This window comes from Gallinula chloropus (genome assembly GCF_964237585.1).
Source record: "Gallinula chloropus genome assembly, chromosome: 9".
NCBI lineage: Eukaryota > Metazoa > Chordata > Aves > Gruiformes > Rallidae > Gallinula > Gallinula chloropus.
The window spans coordinates 17,581,440-17,607,358 of NC_140094.1; the positions used below are offsets into that span (position 1 = coordinate 17,581,440).

The 25,919-nt window shown below is 39.0% G+C and overlaps 1 protein-coding gene across 1 annotated transcript in view; it reads right to left on the bottom strand.

Annotated features, from left to right (window-relative positions):
* Positions 1-614: 614 nt before the first annotated feature.
* Positions 615-25,919, bottom strand: part of DENND4A (DENN domain containing 4A) — a gene marked incomplete at both ends in the record, with an annotated part of 41,087 nt that continues 15,782 nt past the window's right edge. Inside the window, 20 exons of the mRNA XM_084268249.1 lie at positions 615-751; positions 1,487-1,551; positions 2,313-2,475; positions 3,152-3,269; positions 3,788-4,042; positions 4,279-4,489; positions 4,910-5,056; positions 5,159-5,334; positions 5,944-6,038; positions 7,160-7,343; positions 8,192-9,282; positions 10,191-10,331; positions 11,714-11,833; positions 13,860-14,004; positions 14,635-14,763; positions 14,862-15,068; positions 16,031-16,166; positions 17,008-17,141; positions 21,935-22,080; positions 24,586-24,804. Coding sequence (XP_084124375.1) covers positions 615-751; positions 1,487-1,551; positions 2,313-2,475; positions 3,152-3,269; positions 3,788-4,042; positions 4,279-4,489; positions 4,910-5,056; positions 5,159-5,334; positions 5,944-6,038; positions 7,160-7,343; positions 8,192-9,282; positions 10,191-10,331; positions 11,714-11,833; positions 13,860-14,004; positions 14,635-14,763; positions 14,862-15,068; positions 16,031-16,166; positions 17,008-17,141; positions 21,935-22,080; positions 24,586-24,804 — 4,019 coding nt within the window. The remainder of the gene's footprint in view (positions 752-1,486; positions 1,552-2,312; positions 2,476-3,151; positions 3,270-3,787; positions 4,043-4,278; positions 4,490-4,909; positions 5,057-5,158; positions 5,335-5,943; positions 6,039-7,159; positions 7,344-8,191; positions 9,283-10,190; positions 10,332-11,713; positions 11,834-13,859; positions 14,005-14,634; positions 14,764-14,861; positions 15,069-16,030; positions 16,167-17,007; positions 17,142-21,934; positions 22,081-24,585; positions 24,805-25,919) is intronic.

Here is a 25,919-nt window from a genome sequence, read left to right on the forward strand (position 1 = left end):
CCTATTCTGCTTTAAAAACAAATCACTCTTCAAAAAGTAACCAGACAAGTTACTATAAATAGCAGTGTACTGCAAAAAAAATAAGCACTGTATTGCTTCTGCAGCAAGTCCGTTTAAAATTCACTCCAGTAATTTAAAAAAATTAAAAAAATATCAACTTACTATAAACAATTTAAAATATGTATAATACAACTTTGTATGCTCTTCATAATGTCATGAATATTCTATGTAAACAATAGATTTTGAAGAATTTACTTCGCTCACATTAGTTTCAGTGCATTGTTTCCATCCACCTGTTACTTAATTTTTTTTTTCCTTTTAAGAAGGGGAACTGTAATATGTTGTCCCAAGGTAAAAAACTGACTTGGCTTTGAATCTTCCCTTCTGCACACTGATTTGCAGAAAGGACAAGGGACAGGGACATAACATTTGGCCCATTTTTCACTCCATCCATTTGCACAACTGTAGAGAGGCCTAACTTCTTCCAAGGCCTTCCGCCATGCCACGCTCGCACACGCGTTCTCAAACACTGAAGACTGAGATGTTCCTTGTGACTGAAGTGGTTATTTTACACAGGTATACATCATAGACATCGCCTCCTTATCTAGGTGTATTTAAAGATAGGGTTCTCCAAAAATCTTTCTGCATTCCATCACTCCAGTACTCGGTGGTCTATCACAATTATGGGTGTTCTTCACTTGATTAGCTGTGAGGCGGTCATAGGCCATTTTGTACTCTCTGTCAAAAGCATCTGCAGAAAAGAAAAACAACTTGTACACACTGTGCTCAAAACCACAACCCAAATACAATGAGAGCCAGCACGCTTATGAGCCATAAATAGCTGCAAAGCCCTTTTTACTCAGCTTGTACCATAGAATGGCTCACAGCTCATCTACAGACTGAGGGGTTTTGTCTTGGTGTAGAAACTGAAAAACTAATTTACACACATTAATTCAAAGAATTGTAGGAGTTGGAAAGGACCTCCAGAGCTCACTGAGTCCAACCCCCCTGCCAAAGCAGGGTCCCTAGGACAGGTCACACAGATCAGCGTCCAGACGGGTCTGCAATATCTCCAGAGAAGGAGACTCCACACCCCCTGGGCAGCCTGTCCCAGGGCTCCCTCACCCTCACTGTGAAGAAGTTCTTCCACATATTGGTGTGGAACTCCCTGTGTTCCAACTTGAGGCCATCGCTCCTTGTCCTGTCCCCACAGACACTGAGAAGAGGCTGCCCATTTCCCCTGCGTCCCACCCTTCGGATATTGACAAACATTGATCAGATCCCCTCTCAGTCTCTTTTTCACCAGGCTGAACAGTCCCAGCTCACTCAGCCTTTCCTAACAGGGGCAATGTTCCAGGCCCTTAATCATCTTCGTAGCCCTGCACTGGACTCCTTCCAGGAGACCTCTGTCTTTTTTACACTGGGGAGCCCAGAACTGGACACAATACTCCAGGTAGGGATTATTTGATTCCTTTATAAAACTTACCTATATCAATGTTATCCCTTCCCAGAGCAACAAGCGAAAGAAATAGTATTTCTCTGTAAAGGCTCCTGAAATTATAGAGAGAAATGTTGGTTTATAAACTGCAGTAATATACCCCAAACCAGCTTATTTTAAAAAAGCCTGAAACATTTAAGGATAACTTGACATTTGGAACATAATTCCCAATAACCACATCCAAAATTTGATGACTTCTGACCCCTGGAAAATGCCCTGTCCTTGATGCAACTTCCAGCCTGTCAGTGGATGCCTTAATTGCTCATCACAGAGCAAGGCGCACTCGGGGCACTCAACCAAATCCCACCAAAACTGACAGGCAGGGCACTTGCTTTGCTGCATTCCTACATGATGTTGCAAAAGCAGGTAGGCAAGCAAATAAACACTCCAACAACAGTCCAGCTGTTGAGAAGGCTGCTGTGTGGCTTATTACAACTAAAAATCAGTAAATCTGGGCAAGAAATACAATTTCCTAGGAAGTAATTGTCACTAATTCCTCCACTAATGGAAAAACCTTCCTAACAGTGACACTCCTGGTGATGTGTGCCAGAGTTAAGAAGAAAAAGAGGTGGCTGTAAAGAGGAGAGGGAGAGGAAGAAGTGAATAATAGTTTCTCTGATTTTTTTTCTTCAAAAATCAGTCTGCGAAGAAGTCACCACAAGAATGAACAGTATTTACCAGACTAAGCAATAAACGTGAGAACATTGCTGAAACAGTGCTTTTTTTCTTTAAAAAACACAGCATGCAAATATAATTCATATTTTAACAGCCTTGCTGTTGTCCCTTGTTCCAGTTCAGCATGTTCATACCCTACCTCTGTCTTTTAATATGTGGCCATTTGTTCAATCTCTCCAGTATTTGACTCATTGGTCCATACACGTCATTCATCTTAATGCTTTTCACCATACTTCTCAGGAGCTCCTGGTTAAAAGAGTCATCATCTTTTTGCAATAAGTGGACCATTGGGTACTTCTGGGCTGAAAAAAACATTAGAGATGCTGTAAGAATAGACATATTTTCTGTGTACCAAGGAACAAGTCATTAAAAAAAAAAAGGTGGGAGGCTATGCAAGCTGTGAGAATGTTGACATACATAGTGAATAAAGAACAATAAATGCCAAGTCAAAATAATCCCAACTTAAGGAAACACAAAAAGGGAATAAGAGAAAACAGCTGTAATGGGTCATAAGCTATTTTCAGGCCATATGATCCAACACTGGCAACAAAATTCTTAGTAAGCAAGTTCTAAAAATAAAAAAACGAAGCGGATGAACCGTCAATGTAAGTGCTGATCACTGAAACTTATTCCCTCCCAAGGAGGAAAAAAAAAAAAAGCCAACACCAAAACAAACCACTGGACAGACTGGTCAATGATTCAAAACAGGTATGCTGGAAAACTGAACTTGTTCACACCTCCCACCCTCCCAAAAAAGTCACACAGACTTAGAAGAGCAACACCAAACTTAACACTCACTCTCAAACAAAAGAGTGCGATTTTGACCTGCAAGACAAAAAGCAGTATGATCAAAAAACCAGTAATACATCTCACATGAACTATCCACAAGGAAATCCTCTCTCAAAACACATTCTGCAGCCACTCAAAATGAAAAGCATTCTTTAAAAAAAAAAAATAACCACATGAAACAAAGCTTACTCTGAGCGTTCCACAAAATATACAGAGGCTGCCTTGGATCCTGATGCAGTTTCATGTTGTCCCACAGCATCTGAATTAGAACATATTTACTGTCCTCTGACATACAGTTTCGTGGAATCTAAATGGAAGAATGCATACATAGAGGTATTTTATTACTCAGTCATGGCAGAGCACTTTGTGTTTAAAATATATCCTCATGTTACAAAAGCCTGATGGTAAAAAGCTATTAATATTAAAGCTACTGTAGAACTAGAGAGCCCCGAATCTAAATAGGGTGTCAGTGCCGTGGCAAATGAGTATTCTGCACGGCTTTCTACAGGCATAAATTCTTCCTCCTGCTCAACTAGTCATCAAAGTGCAATGAAATCAATTAGAAACTTATCTTGTTTGTAACGGAGGAGCACAAATCACAGTGTGACTAATAAGAGCTGAATGCTGACCCCACACAAATACTGTGGAGCCCAAGTTCCAGAGTTATCCATGTTTTCCCTCAGTTGACACATTCTGCACCAAACCAGGACTGGGCCCAGCATATTTTAAGACACATTTCTAAGAGTTATCAAATTCTGTAATTATTTCCTACATGAGAAAACAGTAATTCCTCAACATGTCAGTACTTCCTATACGATTCCATACCTTGGAGTTTTTATTACAGTGCTCAGAAGAAAGTATTAATCCTGGTAAATTGCTAGGCAAGTCCAGGCGTCTGAAGTACCACACCAAATTCCAGAACACAATAGGATGATGATCTACAAAGTCTGCTACAGTGATTGCATGATCCCCCTCATTTTCAAGTAAGCTTTCAAGCTCTTTCCATACCACCAGAGGACTGAGATACGGAACCGTTATAGGATCAGGACTAGGTAAGCGCCACTCTAGGCCCAAGGAATCCTATGGAATAAAGGAGAAATGCCATTAGCTGGAGTGTAACTGTCTTTATGAAGTCTTATGGATGCTTTTCCCCACTCCCATAAAACACACAAACATCTAAAAGCTACAAGTAGTTCAAATACAAAACCATCCCAAATTGGGAGAAATACTAGGTTTGACTCTGTTCTAATTGAGACCAATTTTCATTAATCTATCATGCACACAAAAATGTCATTTAAGGTAGAAAAACTACACACTGTTGGTCCTTGCAAAGTAGCAGGCAGGCTACCAGTAGGAATGATATGGCTGATCTTCTGGTTTTCCTTCTCATCTTCTTCCAAAGGACCAAAAGTACTAATGCTCCTTGCTACAGGGTGACTTGTACATTCTGACCCAGAGGTATTTTGTCTTCTTCCTGTAGGGATCTGGATACTTCTGGCACAAATATTGTCATGCTGCTTAGATTTGCTAGGGGGAAAAAAAAAAAAAAAAAAAGGTGAAAAATCTCAGCTTTTCCTTTGAGCACTCAACAGTCTGAAATAAACTGGAAATAACCTGACACCTCAAATTTTACCTTTTCAGCCACCACACTTACTCATGTTATGATGCAGCTTTTATTCTCCCTTGCACAGATAATGAACACAAACATCCTGAAGAGTTTGTAACATCTTCAGAGTTACAGCTGCCTACATGAATTTTATATTTGGGATGAAATACTAAACACCACGCTGTAAAAGCATGATGTGGCCAACAAGGCAACAAGGAGATCCTCTCGCAAACCAGTTTCTCCTCTTCAGAGAGTATTTTATTACATTTACTTCTGTTAATAAAGAATACATGTGCACCCAGAGGACCAGGTCATCTTCTGCACAGACAATGCAGATTTACCTATTTGAATTTATATCCTCTTGAACAGACATTAGAGATGTAGCAAGGCCAACAGTAGCTGCAGTGGTACAGGACTTCCCACTCTGATTTGAGAAGAGTGATGGGAACTGCATGTTTTCTGTAGAAGGGCTGGACTTCAGAAAGTAACTGCAGGGAAACCAAAAGCTTAATGTTATCTAAAAAACCCAAACAAAACCCACTTCAGTTACAAGCATTCGAAATGGAGGAAGATTCAAATAAGGTTATTACCGCCCGGGCCGCCGGAGGTCTCGGATTTCTATGCTTAAAAAAGGCAGAAATAAGTTGCCACAGAAGGGACAGGTGGTATTGAGATTGGAGTCGTCTGCTGTCCAACCTGCCATGATTTCCTCATCATGAACCAAACAGTCACATGTGCGGCACCGCGAGCAGCTTGAGATGAGGACCTGCATGGGGCAGAAAACAGAACTCTGCTGTAACATACTCAGAGCTGCTACTATTCCTTTACAAAACAGTCAAAGCTACAGCCAAAATTTTAGCCAATTCTCAGAATTTTAATGCTCTTCTGTAGTGACTACTGGCATAACAGAAATGAAATAAAGATGAAAACTAACAGTTATTAATGCAAATGCACTGAAACAAGAAAGAAAAAGCCACCCAAACCTAGTAGAATAGGGAAGAGAAAAGCCATCTTCTCAGAAGCTACAAGAAATAGGCAGTTATCTATTCTGTATTTTTAAATGCACAGTGCTATTTCAGCCTTGGTATTTTCACTTTACACAAGTTCAGCTGTGCTGAGGGTTTAGATGCCACAATTCAGTTGCACCCAATTCTCAAATTCTTGAGAGCTGCAGCTTTAAGGACTGAAATATACGAGTGCTATAATGACATTTCTAGAGCAGGATCTGAAGTGAAACCTACCCAGTCACAGAAACATTTATCTGCCCTTCAGTGGATTAGTTTTAAGCTTTGAACTTTAAGAGATTCAGATAGCATTTATATTTAAGGACATATGCTTGTAGCATATCAATTAAAATCAATAAATCATCCTGTACCTCCATGGCGTAGTTCTGAAACACACTGGTACTACTTGTACTGCAAGAAGATATCAACTCTGATTTGTCAGGTAAAGGGAACTTTGAAAGGGAACCTATTGATGAGAGAAACCCAGAGTATTAGTCATTCAGAATATGCATTTTTAGTAAACTCTTTCTCTGTCAAACAATTCTGCAGTTATGAAATGCGTGATGGAAGATGCAACAAATCAGATTTACTCAGAAACGTGAAGCTGGAGTGTGAGGCCACCATCTGCCCAGCACTAACAACGGCAAAAATAAAACCTACCAACATAGAAATTCCATATGCTCAGTTTTCTTCTTTTACAACAGTTGGTAGCTTGGAAACAAGTTTTACAGATGAAGTAATTCATACCCACACTTTCTGTCTGGACATGAAGTGGGGAAGGATTAGAGGTGCTGCCTGTGACCACAGGTATCCCTGACCTTTCTCTTCACCACGCTCAACAAGCCAGGGTCCTGTCAAGCTCAGGATGCTCTGATCCCCTGGCCACAACGGCACAGCTTCCACCACCCCTCTCCAGTTCCTCCACATCCCACTAACTAGGGAGCCAAATGCAGGCATGCTTCTAGGTGCTACATGGAGGGATTTCAGCAGACAGATCTTCCTTTCATCCCGATTCTGCTGAACACACTGTACTCCATAGTGACAGCAGTATAGACACTGATTCAACAGTCACTACTAATTGTCCCCTGCAGATTAGGGGAAAAACCACCCAGCTTGGATAAAAAGCTTCAGCAGTGGTTTACAGAACAATCTTCCAAAAAGGATTTTTACTACTTCTAGAAAACAAATCCAACTAATAAAGTTACTGTTTGAAAGTTCTTATAGATGTTTTCTCTAGCTGCACAGCTCACACAAGCAAGGTGACTACAGGAATACAAAAGGGTCTCTTGGTTTAGCTGTAGCATCCAGAAACTTACTCAGGGGCAGGATGTCAGTGTGGAAGTTTTTATCCATAAGAAACCAAAACAAGGTTGTACAATAAAAATATACATACTTATGGACATGAGCAATAGTTTGCAGGTAAGAAAAGTACAAGTTACTTCTTCCACAAAAAGGACTAATGACTAGGATGATCCAAACTGAGAATTAATGAAGAACAACTCTGAGAATGGGAATATTTTTGTTCAGATTGATGAATGCAGTGCACAAGCTGTCTCTTACCACACTGGTCAAATTGTTTTGATGAGCCATCATGGGAAGCTGAACTCTCCAGGCTTGTCCTGCTGAGGCCAATTCCCTTAATTTCTGATGTGGTATTTTCCTGAGGAGAAGCACTTTCAAAATCATTGCAGACATCCTCATCAGTTAGAGAAGTAGATTCTGAGTCCAGAGCTCCAAGAGATGAAACACTTGCTCGGTCTGAATTTTGATCCTGAGAGAAGAAAACAGATTCCAATGAGAAAGGGCAGCCTTCTTTGTCTCAGTAAATTCAAGGCATGAACTTCCCTCCTTGGAAAATCATTCAGCTCAGATCTCTATTCACAACGGATGTGAAACAAGGCTGGTTTCACTTGGGGTTAAATAGCTACACGAGGATTTCTTTTTGAAGATTCTCCTAATAAAAACATCTAAATGAAAATGTCAATGTGGCAATCCCATGGCTCTTCCCCACCACTGTTACCAACGCTATCAACAGCCATAAGGATACATTAGGATAGGCAAGGCATAGTTACCACTTTACTTATTCTCAGATTGGTTTTAAACACAGTAAGAAAATATTCCACCAGCAAACTCTATCTATTGTCATTCCCAAGGACTGGGAACAAAATGAGTTTGGTGCTAATAACTCAAACAAAAAGAACACTGTAATCAAGTGACCTCAGTTCAAAACTACCTTAAGTGACTTTAGTAATCCATCCAAGCAGATTTCCTTTTTTTTTTAAAAAGAAAAAACAGTAAAGGCCTAAATGCATCATTATTTAAGTATTTTTTTCTTTAGGTAAATAAGGGAAGGCAGAGCAGTGTTCTCTGCCCTGTCAACACACTACTGAACCCATGGTAAACCAAAATTGTATTTGATTCAGGACAATAAAACCAGGGTCCTGGCAAATCAGACCTGATTAAGACAACCTCCTGTAGAAGGTCTATCATGATGCACATCATTCAAACAGAGGCCTTATCACAAGGAGTGAAGGATTAAACCTTTACAAAGCTTCTCCCCTAATTTATAGGGACTTCAGTTTTTCAGGGGTCGAAATAAAAGTAAATATAACAATTTACCTTTGAGGATGCAGTGTACATTGTAAATTTTGAGTACCACTTGCTAGCTTTCTCTGCAACCCCTTTTCCAGCAGAAAACATGCTGCTTTTTAGAACATCAAACTTCGGTGTTAGCAGCGTATCAAAGTTGAAGGACGGCGAAGACACAAGTGTTAATGCACTGGTTGCATCTTGTGGTTCTTTTGCTGGACTGTTTAGGGAATAAGCTGGGGAGGACCAAAGCCTGTCTCTTGGCCTTTCCTCATTTTTGGCATGGTAACTCTTGGATTTGGTAAGACTGGACGGCCTTGGGGAGTTTGGGGGAAGGCTGGACCTCCTACAAGGCTGGATGACTGTTGGGCTTTTCTTGTGAGCATTTCTGTCATCGTAGGGTTTTTGTAACTCAATGCTTGGGGCACGACTTGACAAAGGGCTGCTCATATTGTTCATGTACGAGACTATTTCTTCAGCTAAATCTCGTCTTGCAGATGGAGTAGAAACACTTCTGTCATCATCATCCTCATCATCCTCCTTCTGTTGTTCCGTCTCAGCAACCAGCAGTGACAGCGGATCAAATCCAGTTTCAACATCTGTCTTTTCAACTGGTTTAACTGGAAAGCTGCTCTTTCTTTGCAGCTTTCTAGATTTGTCATTGGAGGATTTCACTGCTGTAGCTGTTTCAGGTTCTGCATCCAAGTCTTCCAGATCAAAGATAACAGGAGACTCTGTTTTATCTGTAAAACTGCAATCAAAAGCTGCATCTTCATCACTAGATTCTTTCTCCAGGCTTTCTCTCTTAGATCCTAAAGAGGAAGTTCTGATATTCAGAGTTTTCGGCCTTATGCTTTTCTGTAATGCACTGGACAGGATTTTGGCATCGGCCCCTAGTTTTTCAACAATTTCTCCAGGGTTTGCTTCCTGATTTATTCTATTTATCATCAGTCCCACCAAGCCATCTCCACTCAGGTTACGGTTCCTGCTTTCCCACGGAATCTCCCTTAAGTCAGGTTCTACTGCACTTTTATGTCTCTTCCTCAAGGATTTACTTTTTATAACTTCTGCTTCACCAGCATCCTCAAAGGATGATGTAAAGAGCAATCCTGCAGAACTCTCTGAAAAACAGAAGAAACAGGGTACTTCACTTTTTGCACAGCAGGAAAACTAAACCGAATTACAGAAAGAATGCAAATTCCTCTTATATTTCAAGGAGTTTACAACACAGAGATGGAATTCACTATGCTTTATGGTAGCAGTTGGAAAGTTGAGTTGACCACGGTCTTAACCTTTAGGAAGGGTCAGATGACAAAACACTTAAGGGTTTCAAATCATACAACAAGAGTACTGAGACACACCATCAAGAAAAGTCTCACACGTATTTAGTTTCTTCTTTTAGAGACATACTCCATTATTAAGATATTTCAAAGCTAGGGACAGCAAAAGTATCTAGGAAATGGCAAAAAAAGAGCTCAACACTTTCTAACCTGATGAGTTAGAGCCAACAAAAGGAGCTGTCAGAGAAGTCTCCATTATTTTGTCAGAGTATAAAGACACAGTCTTTTAAGGATGATACTGCTGTATTTCAAACACAGATGACAGCGCTATAACAACCAGATTTGACATTGCTGAAGATTTGGGAAAATGCCTGAAAATGTCTTTTAATCACACTGCATAAAACCTTTTGTACACCATGAAGGCATTTATTAGTTGCTGGAAGGTATAATAAAACCCCAAGACCTGGGATTTTGTAAGCAGATGATAAACATATTTAAAAAACCCACAACACAAGAAAAAGAATCTGGAAGTGCAGGATATTTGGATATATCTCTCTGACAGTGCATATGCAGACTCTAACCTAAACTCACTCCCATAAATTTATTGGCCACTACCATTCCACCAATAAAATACTGTAATTTTTGTAGAAAGAAGAACTCTAGGTATGCTACTTAGAGCTCTTGTTAGACACTGAATATAAAGAGACAAAACAACATGAGAAGCAAAACATATTTTCTCTTCCACTCACCTGTGCCAGCTTCTGCTACAGTATTGTCAACTGTACCGTTCAGCCGCACTATGCTAGAAGCGGCTTTGGCATCACTTGAGTTCTGGTAGTTTAGTTTAGGCAGGCAGTCACCACTCCCTTTTGTGCTCTCCACTTCAGACACTGTACACAGAAAAAAGATAGATAAATCTCTAGAATCAAAGCAACTTAATTTAAATCTCAACATTATGTATTGATACTTTATGCAGGCTTAAGCAAAAACATATTGTGTCTATCATCCTGTGATGCATAGGCCAGTATCTCCTTGGGTAGAGGTTTTAAAGCTGGAAAAACTCAACTATGGATATTTAATTCCTGGTGTTACTTTTATAACTGGATGTTCCATAACGTCTGTACACAGGGTCCAAGTAACTGGTACTTGCATACCAAAATTTGTGGGGGTTGTGGAGACTAAGACCACCCTTGTTTGCTCTCAAAGGACAGACATAAGAGTAATTTTTCCTGACTTTGCAAGAGCTCAAGGCCAATGAATCTGACTTCATACAGATCCTACCCCTATGACCATGACTATGTAAGAGAAATACAGCAAACATTCCAATATTTATATTCACCTCAGATATGAAAGCCAAATTTGGTTGTCAGATGGCTACCCAAAATAGACAATTGCCTCTCTAAAGGAATTCAAGCAACTGAATACTCTCAAGTTGTACTGAAAAGTACTACACATTTTTGGCACATAAGATTACTACAAAGCACCACAAATCTGTCTTAATTATGGCTAAGAAAGTATAAGCCTTCAGCAGAATTCACATTTTCTGTGCCCTCAAAGGTTTCAGTGAATCCAAATAATCATTCTGCCATCTTATGGGTGTGCTTCTATGACCACAGGTAACACTTGCACAAAAATTTTAAAGCCAACAAAAAGACACTAATGCCACAAGGAAGATGGTGGTGAAGAAATGCTGTAATCTACAGTACTTATACATTTTTACTACATGACCTAATTTGCTATCTGCTTGCAGAAAATCTTTGCTGCTCAACTGCAGTTAAGGGAAACACGAGCAGCACATGTAAAACAGGTTCACAGCAAATCCAGTTCTCATTTCTGATGCATCTCCTACATTTTGAGATTTCCAGGGAGCTGAGTAATTTAGACCTTCTCTCACAGACCTGCAAAAATTCAGCTGTTATCCTCTCATGGGATTTATAAGGAAAACAGTCTGGTAGAAAAAGCTTTCCTGCAGATTATAAAAAGCAATTTAATTTTTTTGAAAGACAAAAACATTAAGACGTAATTATCATTAAGCCTTTATATTACCTTTATCACTTATTTGAAACAGAGGAGGGAAAAATGAACTGTAGTTTTAAAATTTAAACCATTAGACATCCAGAAAATTACATTTAGAGAAAAGAACTTAATGCTAGTTTATGCCCATGCCTTATCACATACCCTCAGTGAAAAAACCCTGCTGCCCCACTTAGTTTTTGCTGAGGCTCCTATTTACCCTCAATGAACTAGATATCTGTATTTGCAAGATACATACAAGAACTGGAGTCACTCTCTCTCTTGTCCTCTTTTTGTTCTTGTATATCTTGAAGACAAGTTTTCCCTTGCCTGGCTTCTTCTTTGAATGATGTGTTATTGCCAAAGTCTGAAAGTCCCCCTATCGTAACAGGGCAAAGACAAAAAGACGATTATGGTGTTTAATAGCATGACATTGTTAAGCAGAATAAATTGAATAGCCACTGTAATTCAAAGGCCTCTTATCAAATACATTCCAATTAGCAGTGAACAATTTACTATAAAAAAGAACAGTGAACAGCTTACTTTTACAGTATAAACATTGAAGCGATGCTCTACAGGATGAAATTAAAGGGATAATTTGCACTATTTCTTTTTAAATACTGTACTAAAGCACTGCTGCTCTTTGGTTCTGTTGCCTGGTTTGACCAAAATGTCACCTCCTTTCAAGAGTTCTAAGAGGCATCTAAACATGGTTTCATTTTAGCACAGTATGTTTCTCAGAGTTAATGCACGTGATTCTCATGGTTTTACTCTAGAAAGTAAAAAAATTGAAACAATGCAGCAGCCATGAGTTTATTTTTATCTTATTTTGTAAACAAAAGTAACCAATGCTACCCCAAAAATATCCAAAACCCTGCAGACACTTAGGCCGCTATCCGGTCATGCTAAAGACAGAACACTGTCTCAAGTGTAACTCATAATTTAGTTAACACTGACATGGTTGTTCCTTTCCCAGGCTGTCACACAGCAAATTAACAAAGGGGATAGTATTTATAGTGAATGGAAACTTTAAGTGTGTACTTCAAGTCACATGTATTCCATGGCCTTTGCCCAGGTCAACCTCAAGTCCTCAGCATCTCTAGGAGGTTTACTCTCACACAGTTTAGGACGTAACATAAGCACATTGCTGAAAGTTTGCTTTCTTCCCTCTTTTCCCTAAGGATGCTGCACTGTATCTCTACAGAGGGTAAGAACTTGTTGCGATTGTAAAGATGCTAAATTATTCTGGAATTTATGGAAAAGTTTTTGGGATTGCCTGGAGTCAGAATGCACTCCAGCTATGTGTGTTCATGCAAAGAAATATCTAAAAATCCAGATTAGGTCAAAAGCAAGTACTATGAATTATAAAAGTTGCAGTTACTTATCAAAAGCCTAATTACACCTCTTTAGTTTACACGGTCTGAGTTATGACCAATGTTGCTAAGGTTCTGTGGTGCTTTGCACAGGTGTCTTTCACAGAAATGGATCATCAGCAAGGTCAGCTTCACAGAGAACAGGCAGAAATAAAGTTTAATTATTCAAGGTCATCCAGAGGACAGCGATAGAGCCAGAAGTAGGACTGTAGTCTCCTGAGTCTAGGAGAAATACTCTAGGCATTAGGCCATTATACCTATTTTGTTTGTCTAGGTAAAGATTTATTTATGCATATTTAGAATCATATAATAGCCTTGGTTGGAAGGGACCTCAAAAGATGATTCAGATGGCCTTCATGTGTTCAGACAAGTATATTGTAAATGTTTGTTAAGGTCAATTACAACTTAACTAAGTATATTGCTGGCACATTAAAATAAACTATCTTTACTAGTAGTAAGTTATAAATCCAGTGGAAAGTAGTATCTACAAACAACACAAACTACAGGTAATCACCAGGACGGTACTATGGCCATTTGAACGTAATGTAAACCTTTACTGGAAAGAAAAGGAAAGACGACCAAAATTTGCAAGATCAAATATTGAACCTGTTTTCTTGGTTACACAAATACAATCATTACAGTTGGTACATAAAACCTGCAAACTGTACTCCACACTCAAGAACTAGTTCTAGTTGCCTTTCAACTAATATCAAAAAAGGGGGATGAAAAAAACGCTAGACAAGTTTCTGCCAGTTATGAGATTTACAAGATATAATTATATGTAAAACAGATATTCATTTAGGATAATTATCATATGGATTTCAGTTTCAAATTTTGTCTCCATGAAGAGCTGATACAACAGTAGAACAGACTATTTGGGAATCAAAGACAAATAAAAAATAAATGTGGCTTTTAAAAATGATGCAAGAATTCTTTTTTCCTCCTCTGTAAAAGAGCTTTATCAAGTTCACAACAGAAAGCTATCCAAAATCATTTTCTTATCAGCATGAAAATAAAAAATGATGTGAATACCAGGAAGAGCTGTATGCTGTGTGCTTGCTGGTAGCTTTTTCAGTGCTTTTTTAAACTGTGCTATTCCTAAAACAACGTTTCTTATTTTCATCCATAGGAAATAGCCACCTCGGTTGCTCGAAGGCCAGGTACTTTCCAGAACAGCCTGTTTTGGAAAGATCAAAGTCAAATACAGTCAATCTATGGAACAGTCAGATATGAAATCATTAACTTAATTTCACATTAGTACATGGGTGGTTTTAAAGTAGACTTCTAAACCTATGAAGACAACAGTTACTCTTTTAGGGATAGTCTGGAGAAGAGGAGGCTGATGGGAGACCTTATCACCACCTACAACTACCTTAAGGGTAGTTGTAGAGAGGTGGGTGATGGTCTATTCAGCCAAGTAACCAGAGATGGGACAAGAAATGGCCCCAAGCTGTGCCAGGGCAGGGTCAAATTAGGTATTAGAAAAAAACCCCTTTTACTGAAAGAGTTGTCAGGGCCTGGAACAGGCTGCCCAGGGAGGGGGTTGAGTCACCTGCCCTGCATGTGTTAAAAAAAAAAAAAAAAGGGTAGATGAGGTACTTCAGGATATGGTTTAGCATAGGACAGGAATGATTGGACTTGATGATCTTAAAGGGCTCTTCCAACCTTGTGATTCTGTGATTCTGTCTTGTATTTCTCCCAGTTACTGGAAGCGACAGAATTACACCTGAACTGCTCCCTTACTTGGCTTGCTTTTTTTTGCTCAGATAAGAATGCATTCCCCTCACCACCTTCCAAAAACACTTACCTTATTGTAGTAGCCGTAAGTAATGGCATTAGGATCAATACCAGCTTTCTGCATTTCAAAAAGGACTCTCACTGCTAGCACAGGCTGACCGTACTGTCCACACAGCTGCATGAGCACTCGGTAGCACACCTGAAAACAGAGCTCGTGTTGTGCTGCTGCAGTCAGACACTCACCCCACTCATCACCCCACGGGCTATTTCAGGCACCCTGGGATTGACTCATTTTACCTCATCAGGTGGATCTATCTTCTTGGTGTGCATTTTTTGTAGCACATCGTATGCAGTTCTCAGAGCCCTGACTTTTGAATGGCAGACTTTCACATACGCGGGAAGGCAAATAAACCAAAGACCGTAGCAGTGACGTAACAAACATCTGGACCACATCTGGGGTATGGACGAGTACTTCTTAGCAATTTTATGTGCAGATTTAATTTCCTGTAGAGAGTCATAAATATTATTTGTGTATATTTACACACACACTACTTGTTAAAAACTGAATTATACCTACAGAAACAGCAATGTTAATATGAACAATGTAATAATGTGGAAAAGAAGATGAAAGCAGAATGAGTGATACCAAACACAGCTATGTTATTCCCTCCTAAAACTTGCATTTCTTGAAATTTTTGTCCATTACTTTTGGTCTGCATTTATCTGTTAAGAAACACTTGAAGGTTGGGGCCCCTCTAAGCCCAACAAGTGGATGTGGAAGCCCAGCAGTTTGTGCTCATGGAGAACAGAGTGGAGACCATGGCAGGTATAGGGACAGCACAGCAAATGACAGTATGTGTGCAGGAATGGGTCCAGAGGAAGCCACAAAGACAATTAGAGGGATGGAGCACCTCTTCTATGAGGACAGGCTAAGAAAGTTGGGGTTGTACAGCCTAGAAAAGAGAAGGCTCTTGGGAGATCTTATAGTGACCTTCCATTACCTGAAGGGTGCCCACAAAGTTGGGGAGGGACTTTTTAGAAGGGTGCGAAGTGATAGTATGAGGAGGAAGGGTTTTAAATTGGAAGGGGTAGATTTAGATGGGATATTAGGAAGAAATTAAGAAATTCTTCACTACAAGGGTGGTGAAGAAGAGGTTACCCAGGGAGGTGGTGGATGCCCCCTTCCCAGAGGTGTTCAAGGCCAGGTTGTCCTTGAGCAGCCTGGTCTAGTGAGAGGTGCCCCTGCCCATGGTTGTGGGGGGTGGGTGGGGTTGAACTTGATGATCTTTAAGGTCCTTTCCAACCCAAAGCATTCTATGATTCTGTGATACAGTGTAGGCAAGAAACACAGATAAAGATCTAGAGATTAAGTAGTATGACTATGCTATAGTCACGGTATGGGTTAGGAATCATTAGTCAGGCTGCAGACATGTACCTCAGGCTACACAAATACCTGCACCAAGTACCTGTTTAGTTCTTCTGAACATCGGTAACGGGCTGTTGGGACTACTGGCTTTTGAGGACAGTTTGTTATTTGGTGCTGTGAGAAATCCTTCAGGTCGCTCAAATAAATCTAGTTTTAATACAGGAAATCCATTGTAGCTGTGAAAGAAACGCATCACTTAGCTCCTGTAAGTCAGTTCCAAAGTGAAAACATAACATAATAGCAAATTAAAATCATCTACACAGTGGCACTAGAAGCTAAGCAGAGAAGAAAATACAGAAGTAAACCTTTAAAGACACTGTTCACAAAGTGGTTTACTAAACTATCTGCATGAACTCTTAAGGCTGCAGAGTCTCTTAACCTGTTATTTTACTGTAAGAAACTTAAATTGATAAATCCATTTGGTTTCATTGCATTTTCTTTAATGTGTCAAATGCATTAGTATTGATTCTACTTAATAAAAAAAATAGTATCTGTGGCTTAGTCCCTAGTCAGCATCAAATGACAGAGGTCTATAAAACTTAATATGAACAATATCAAGCTAAACGATTAAATTAGATTTTAAAATGTCTCTCAGAATGAAGAAACCAATAGACAAACTCATCTGACATAACTACTAAATTAGTAACATCAGGTTTTAATGATTCTTCACAACATACACTCTCCTTCCAAAGTATCTGCAGCTTGTATTGTTATCAGTAGGAGCAGCAGGCCAACAGACTAGGACCAATAATTTCAATTTTAACCTTAAAACCTGTCAATAGCTAGCATGATGCAATGTGAACACACAGCCAGCTTTAATAAGCATTATTGCTTCTGTGTGTACACACAGAGAAAAATCATTAAAACTTCAAAAGAGCTGGTGTATTAGGTATTTTTCACTCACATTTTTACTTGAGCAACATAGAGGGACAGTGTTATTACAAGAACCTAGACACTAAGCTCTACAAGGGCAGCTATTAGGATTTTAGCTAGCACCCTACTGCACCCTTAGCCTACCTGTATTGTAGAGGGTGCTCTTCACCATTTGGCAGATGAGGGATCTCAGGAGGTGTTATGAAAACCGTGTGCTCGCTCTTGTATGACTCATCCAGCTCTATAAGTCGTGTTTCCCCTATTTTGTCCGTATCTACCTGGAGAAGTTATATTAAAGGGAAGAGTCGTTACTGGTGATATTGTATTTTCTGCTCTTAAAGCTCTATGGCCATGCAGGGCGAAGTCTGTATCAGCACTGAAGGACTGTATCTTAGGAGTAAGAATGCCTTACCTATTCTCATTACAATTTTGCAAGTGTTGCATTTTTAGTAAACATTACCCCAACACAATAATCAATGTTTAATGACATCATCTGAATTGACTGTTTTCAGGTAAACATAAGTAGTTGTTTCAAGAGGTTCATCTTTCTTAATACAATGATTTCTGGAACTATGTTTGCAACTACAGCAGTAACTTAGCTTTTATTCATGTTTAAAAATAAATTTCATTTTTCTCCTCTGTTTTATCCAATTGTCTGACACATACAGAATCTACAAACACTATCTAGCAATTTCAGTCACTTGCATAGTCGTAAAGGTCATGCAGTGATTGCAGAAATAAACATGCATTCAAAGGGATAATGGAATAAAAACATGTGAGCTTCCTAAAGTTAAAGGGGGGTAGAAACTTTGTTTTTCTGAAAAAAACTAAACACAAAAACCACCTGAAAAACAACAAATCCCAAAAGATGTCCAAACCAAAACGACAAAAAACCACCTGGCACACCTCTTGCCCCAACAAACACCACCTACAATAATCTGAACGGTAGTTTAGGATTGTTTCTCTTTCAGATAACAGTTCTATGTGTGAAAATACAGCAAATATTGTGTAGTCCTGTCCTCTCACAGTGGAGATAGATATTAAATTCATGGATAACACAGGCAATTTGTACTAATTCTATCATTAAGCATAAATTACAGCTGTACTTGCTTTGTTTTCAGCTTTATGACCGTGTTTTGACCAGAAATCTTTCTTTTGCTGGCCTGGCTGTTGCACAGAGAAGGAAAAATTAGCACATCCCAAATTAAATGCCCCCACTTTAAAGACAGCAGCAGAGGCACACTCAATTTTCAAAGCACCAAACTGTAGGATCAAGCTTGAGAACACTGTCCAACAATTTCACTGAAAGAATTTCATTCCATTGCTTAAGAGAAAAATAAAGAACCAAAGCAAAACTTAAGACACCCCAAACACGCTTTTGGGAGACTATGAACTGTTTGACTTTGAGAAAGAACAGTAACAACAGTTACAACAGTTTACAACAGTAAAGCCTTCCTACTGCTACTGTTCCCATTACAGAAACCTCTAGGAACAGAGCAAATCTCACATGTATCACGTTCCACCTGAGAGCCTTTAGGTGATATTTGTACTGGTATTTGTATCCCTTTGTCTCTGATCTTCTGTCACCAATTGTGTTGCCTCCAATGACTGGTAAGCGCTGCTGCTGCTCTTGCAATGAGACACATCTCCAACTCAAAGTGTTGGCACTATCAAAACTATTTACCTCCCAGCACAATGGACATGCTTTTCATTCTCACATGGATAGCCCCAGCATTCAGCTCAAATACTGCCACAGTTTACATTTATAGACACGACTTAAATGGTCTAATGGCAACAAAATTGCAGCCAAATGGCACATTACTTCAAAGACATGAGTAAGCAACCTGTGGAACCCAAAGATGCTTGTTCTTTGTGCCTTAAGAGTTTATCAACAGGTAAGTTAATGTATAAAAAGCAGCATATTCCATAATTCTCTCCCTCTTGTGAGGTGGAAATACATCAAGAAGTTTCAGTAGAATTCTTGGGTATTTAAAATTTGATAAACATACAAAGAGGTGTTCTTAATTACACATTTTACTGCATGAAACAGATGGAAAGTATTAGCAATTGGAAGCAGCCAAGTAGCAAGAACATATGGCTCCTGAAAAGTAGAAATAAACGAAACCTTACTTGGCAATTTAAAGACTTCTTTTAAATACTTCTAAGGACATAAAAAACCCACAGTTACAAGTTTCACCAGTGAAATCCAATAAAGCTGGTATCTTAAATATGTATTGAATGGAGATAGTTTTTGAAATCCTGGACAAATGAAAACTTGTGAGACAATTACACTGTACCTTTCAGTAGACAAAATGGGTAATCAATTACAATCTCTCCTGCTGCTGTCTAGGTTAGAATAACACGTAGAAGAGAGTACTCTTCAGCTTAAACTATTCTTGTACATTATTTGAGGCAGGGCTTAGATTATAATTTATGGATAGCTAATTTCACAGTACATAACCCAGCAGTTGAACCCATCAGAAGGTGTTATATCATCTTTCAACCCATGACATCACTCTTATGCACATTGTTCCAGGTTCCAGTTCACCTAGTGAAAGCATTAATATACGAATAAATATCCACTTTATTGGAACCATTCAAATTTGGTATCTGCTCACAGTACAGCATCTTGGCTAGAGCTCTGAATCTTGTACTCCTTGGTATACTTCCATATATTACTGTTCAGCATAGTATTAGAAATAAGAGAAATCAAGAAAGAGAAGCAAGACAGACAAGGTGAGGGAAGTATGTATCATTGTTCAAAGTAATCCTACACAAGAACACACTCCCTCACATCAGTGAAAACCCAGTTTCACAAGCAATTCTAACACCATGACAAATCTGAAACACACAGTAATTCTAGTGCCTCAGTTTCCCCCCAGTTATCACTACATAGAAGTAGTTGTCCCTTTAATAAAACTGAATGAAACCTTCCCTGACAGGAAGAGAAGTTGGGTAAGTACAAGTTTTTTCTGTAAGATTTGTTATGGCATTCATGAGCATTTTCTCATAGCAGAAAGAAGCTGCCCACAGCACCAACTAGCAAAATAACTGGCATTAGAACAGATGAGTGTCTGCTTCAGCTGTACAAGTGGCTTCTTAACCTTTTAAAAAGGTGAAAGCTCCAACAGCTCCACGGATTTTGTGCAGTCTCATAGTGACATCAACAACCTATGTATTTACCAGAACTGCTTTGAATTCCCAGCCAAGGTAATTTTAGCTAGGGCATCACCTTCAGCGCCTTCCTAAACCATTCTATAAAGTGTAATATAACAGGTAGAATATGGCACTCACATAGTCATCACATTCTGAATAAAAATTCAATTAAACATGAGTCAGAACAAACCTGCAACACAATGCAGGCTGCACTGAGTACTGCTCAACAGCTCTTTCATCACTGGGCTATAGGTACATTCCTGTTTACAAGTCCCCCCATTTTTAAACACTCACACAGCAAAGCAAACACTACCTGTTGAAGGCTTTTAACTGAACAATAGGATACCCAAACAAACATTACAGCAATGTTTGTAATTAAGTTACTTTACAACCCACAAATACCTGCAACTCATGCTGTAGAGCCAGGAAGCACAGTTGAAAACTACTACTAATAAAATATTAAGACTAGAAAAACATATAAAGAACATTTAATACCATTAGACTATGCTTTCACATTTCTCTCAAATTTATTACCTGCTTTCAGATTTGTTTTCAAAACAACACCTTTTAGCAATTCTACACTTTCATAGCAGAAATAACCATAAATAGAAACTGTAAAGAGCATTTTTCTGAATCTTCAGTATTAATTCCTGCAGAACAAACAGCAGGTGACCTACTTTACAGGAAATCCTAGACAACTGTGCATTACTTTAGCATCAATATCCCAGAATAGTGTTACAGGTAGCCAGTAAGATGACAAGTAGGTGTGGATTTTAATATTCGCAAAAATATCTTTCATGTTACAGTAGAAGCAAACAAGGACAGAAGATTGTGGGTTTTCAAAAGCTAATTTACCTGTACTTTTTAGAAAATTAGTTCTTCAGTGCTCAACACTAGACTAGTGTGGATGTTTCTTGGAAATGCTTTAGGATTTTGAAAAACCTAAGTAGTACTTTCCCAGAAGAGTGAAAAAGAAACCCATTTTGAAGTGGGAAACCCAACGTTCTTTGAGCTCCAGTTCTAAGCTTATTTCAAGAAAAATACCCAATGTGATAGTGTTGCACTTTCATGCTCCTTGTCACATAATCCTTAACAATTGCCTTTTCTTTTCATTACAAATGAGAGAATAGCATAGCAAGGGTGCAGGGATTCCTTAACATAAACACAACAGTAGGTAACAGAACCTGCAATAAAACATCAGTTGTGCAAAGCTTATAGGTGACACAACATGATAAGTCTTGCTTAATTTAAGAAACCCGTATGTTTCATATCAATCAATATTTGATAACAAGGTCACTGGAAAAATATTCTTAACAAAGGGTATCAATCCAAGTACAGCAATGTGAATGAAAGGAGAATTGATAAAGTTTAGTTTTAATTATTTACTTTTAGTACAAGCCTTTTAACATTCAGAGAGTACCTAGAGAATTACTATTAGAATGAACTGTCCAGCACATTGTTCAAAAAAAAAAAAAGTCAAGGAAGCTTCTATTTATAGTGATTTAAAAACAACAACACTGCCTTGTATCTTTTACTGTGATGCTGCTCATGACATATTACACCATCTATAAAAATACTTGTAGCTTTAGCTAAAGAATCTAATTCCTTGCTCAAAATTGCTACTTTACAGTGAGAATATTACACTTATTATGGGCCAGTATTTCAGAAGCTCACATACACGTGAAAGTTAGCACTTCTGATGTTCTCATAATATTATAGTTACACACTCAAGATTTTGAAGCAGAAAATGAATCAAAGACCAACAAAGCCCAAAAATGGAAAGCTCCAGTGACTGGAAAAAAAGAAATAATACAGGAATAATCTTGCTTTTCAAATATATTCTGCTTGTACTATATCATATAACAGAAGCCACAGCAGAAGTTAAAAAACTGTATGCCTATGAAGACATGCTTACTTTATCCATGCAGTCATCAAAAAATGCCAGGCTCGCGTCCTTATCGCTGACAAAAGAGCACTCCTCAATGAAGCGAATGAACATCTGCGTTTTGGTCATCAGTGTGTAGAACTTCTGGTGGGAACGGTCTCGACTTTTGAGAAAGCCTGCAATATGAAGTCAGAAGTAAGAGTGCCTTAAATAAAACAGCCCTTGCCAAAGGTCAGCATACACTCTGCTAATGAGCAATAGCCATGCTGTAAGCTCTGCCACTTCTATGCAATGTTTTCTGCGTTTACATTTCCAACCTCATTCACAATATTAACACTGCAACTAACACAGGGTAATTTTATGTTTTACTTGCTGTTGTTCTTAGGAACTGTACCTTGCAGACTTTGTGTATTTGATGATACTCTGTATATAGACCCTACTGTTAAGAGAGCATTGTTGTCTGCTAATGATTTACCTGAAGACTCCTTTCCCAATATTAAAACGTCGTTGAATCAATCCAAAACAGCTCTTGAACCTTCTTGGTCTACTGAAAGTCTAAAAACTCATGTAATTGCTACCAACTTTGCAGATTTAATAAGATTTTTATCAAACTATGGTAGCTTTGAAAGCAGCTTCTGCTTATGCCAGGAATAGAAATCGCTCCAGAAAATATTTTTATAACCAAAGACAAGTCTGAGGATATCAATTTGGACAATTTATTTAATGAGCAGGTTTTGAAACTTCAGCAATGGGATGGTAATTATCCCCTATCCAGGCAGGTTGCTATTCATATGTTTTCTAATGCACAAATTCAAACCCACACCACTGAAAGATCTAAGCAATGCTTTGGTGGTATATTAATTGTTTAACGTGGGGCAAGTCTTCTGTTGCTGAATACACAGCCAGATTACAAGCCTGGCTGTCTACCCCTGAAGAATATAGGGGAAAAGATGCCCCAATCATTGAATCAATCACTAGACCTATTAGAGTGGCGCCTTCATGCTCAGGGGAATCTGGGCCAGCTAGAGGCCCTGTTTGATCTAGGAGATCAAATTTGCAGCCCAGACAACAAGAGATTAAACCCACTGTTGAATACAATAAAACTAGATCAAAGTCTTGAGATCGAACACTTCAGACCACATTTACATGCAGCTCCCTGGTTCTGCATCCTGAACCTCCTTCAAGTAGATCCTCCACAGATGAGGGATAAAGATGAGAGGATTCATGAACTTGGCATGTTAACAGGATTAAGTCAATTAACAAGGTCCAAATTTAATCCTGATTGGAAAAGACCTGACACTCACATGTCCACTAAGGTCACCCAGGAATTTCCTTCTAGAAACCAGAAATACTTATCCCCAGCCAGAATTTTGACCCAAGGGTATTTCCTGTTTTCCACTCCATGCTGGAGTGAAAGTTAATAAACATCCAGGTTTTCAAACAGACCGCGAATCCCTGTGCAAAGTCTATTGCCATAGATTATTTAGAACTGGGATCCTGTACAGACCAGAATCAAAACACAAGTTTAATTTTGTGGTACTGTTTATCCTTGGGAACAGCAGGACCTTCTTTCTGAACAAGATGGGAAAAGGGCAACATCATCCTATGTCCAAGTACTGAGCCAAAGGGGGAGAACTCCTGATCAAATGGATAATCAATTGGTTAAAGCTGTTGTGGAAGAAATATCCTCCACCAAAGCCTATACTGAAACCAATCGTTTACACTCCTATGCAAGGGAGTGACATTCCTCAACAGATTCCAGAAGAGTGGGAAAAGGATCTGCACCCAGGCCTCATGTTAAGCACATCTGGCAAGATTCCTCCTCTCACAAAGTGAAATCCAGACCTGAACAAGTGGAAGTCACCATCCACCGATCCATCCCTTACCAAAGAACAGCTTTTCTCTCTCAAACAAATGGTAGGGACACTTGACATTGCTACCCAAACTGCAGGTTCTAAGGATCCCAAATTGGAGCATAACAAGTTACTAAGAGTGTCCTATGTCAGCAAACAGGGAATCGTAGAACAGGACCCTTTACTGATCCCTGTAGGGAAGCCTGGAGGGACCAGCACCAGGAGAAAAAGGAGAAAAAGTCTCCTACTCTCAGCTGCATACTACCTGTACAGCTGGGTATTTCTCATTGACAAAAATGCTCAAAATACTGAAGCAGCTCAACTTGTGGTGAACTTCTCTCAGTTTTCCAGGGGGCCCAAGGCTGTATCCTTTCCAAAATACTGGTGCCCAAACCTCACTGCACTTTATAGGATTTTGCCCATGGACATGCCAAGGATTTCTTTGGACATTTCTCAGGCTTTTTATCGTATTCCTTTTAACTGTGCTAGTGCTAGCAGGCTTGCTGTATCTGATGGACAACTGGTCTACTATTTCCACAATGCTGTGTCATTATCAGCCCTTTTCTCCTCCATCTCTTCTCAAGTGCCACTGCAACCAAAACCAGCACTCCTTGTAAAGTTTGGGTTTATGTGGATGACTTCCTCCTCTGCCACCCAAACACTTGTCACCTCGGCTCAGTTAGCCATGCTGTGTGCAACCTACTTCAAGAATTAGGCATTAGAGTAAATTTGGACAAATCCAACCCTGCTCCATTTTTGTTCCTTAAATAAAAGAGAATCTAAAATACTAAGTTTACATGTATAAAAAAGATGTTTATGACTCTTCACCTTGTAGTTCAAACAGAGAACTTGCATCTGTGGCTGTTTCGGAGGGTGCTTCTGTTATTGGCCTGAGGTAAGACCTGTAACCTTTTAGTATTGAGGCCATGAAACACAGAAATGCTTCCTGGATCTCCAAATCTAACAGATGCAATTTCTTCCCAGAATTAAAGTCATAGTCATTCATTGCCAGTTCCATTAATGCATCTTCTCTTGGTCTCTGTTGCACTGTGAACAAACACAACATTATAATGTTTCACTTATCTTCTGATCTGGAAAAAAAGAATCTCTTCCTCCTTCTAGATTCACTGATTGCTGAGCCCATTAAGCTTGGAAAAGATTAAAATATATGTGATTAAATTCAATCATGACATGTGGCAATGGATTCAGCTTGACCTTATACAACTAATATATCTCTGGATAACACCAAAAGCAAGACACATTTACCTTTGCAGCACATTAGTTACCACAGCAACAGAGAGAACGAGTGTGGACAGAATGTAAAAAAATAAAATCAAAGAAAGCTGTTTATAAAAATATGCAGAAATTAATACAAGAGCTGATTAAAGAAGCATATTTTAGGAAGAAAATAAATGAGATGTGTGCGCTACATTTTCTTCAGTGTCTTTCATTTCAGTGCTCCCAAAGAGCGGGTTATACTTGTTAAGCACCTATATATGCAGAAAACACCTCTCAGATGCAAAGTGGAGCCACCAAAACACAACATGACGTGAAACACTGACAGTGAGAGAAAGCAGAATTTTTTTAAAGAGCTAGCAAAATCCCTATTCTTAAAGTGACACATCAATATTGAAAGCCATTGCAACTCTAGCTAAGACTTCACCGCCACACACCCCGAGTATGGTAACACTCTAATGTCCCAAAATCAGTGAGGGGCTGGTTTCATTACTCACTTTCCATGTGATATAATTATAGCCAACATTATACTGACATAATGTCAAATTCTCATTAAGGAGATCAGTACCATTATTTTATAGAATATATATAACATAAGGTTTAAAGAGTTTTCCAAAGAAATCCTCACAGTAAAGTGCACAAAATTCTGAAGCAACAGTTTTTATCACCCATCAGCTACATACATTTTTTTTTGTGCAGCACACATTAATGAACATTACAATTGGAACACAAGTAAATTCTAGTAACCTCAGTAATCAAGAAGGTATAAACAGCCTTAAAAAAATTAAGTGTCTTAAATCCAGATAACTATGAAGATGTCATGCAACCTGCTTTATAGAATGGTTTTGGAAGAGACCTTCAAGATTGAGCCCGACCACCTATCCAGCCCTACTAGGTCCTGCACCAGACCACATGTCACAGTTTTG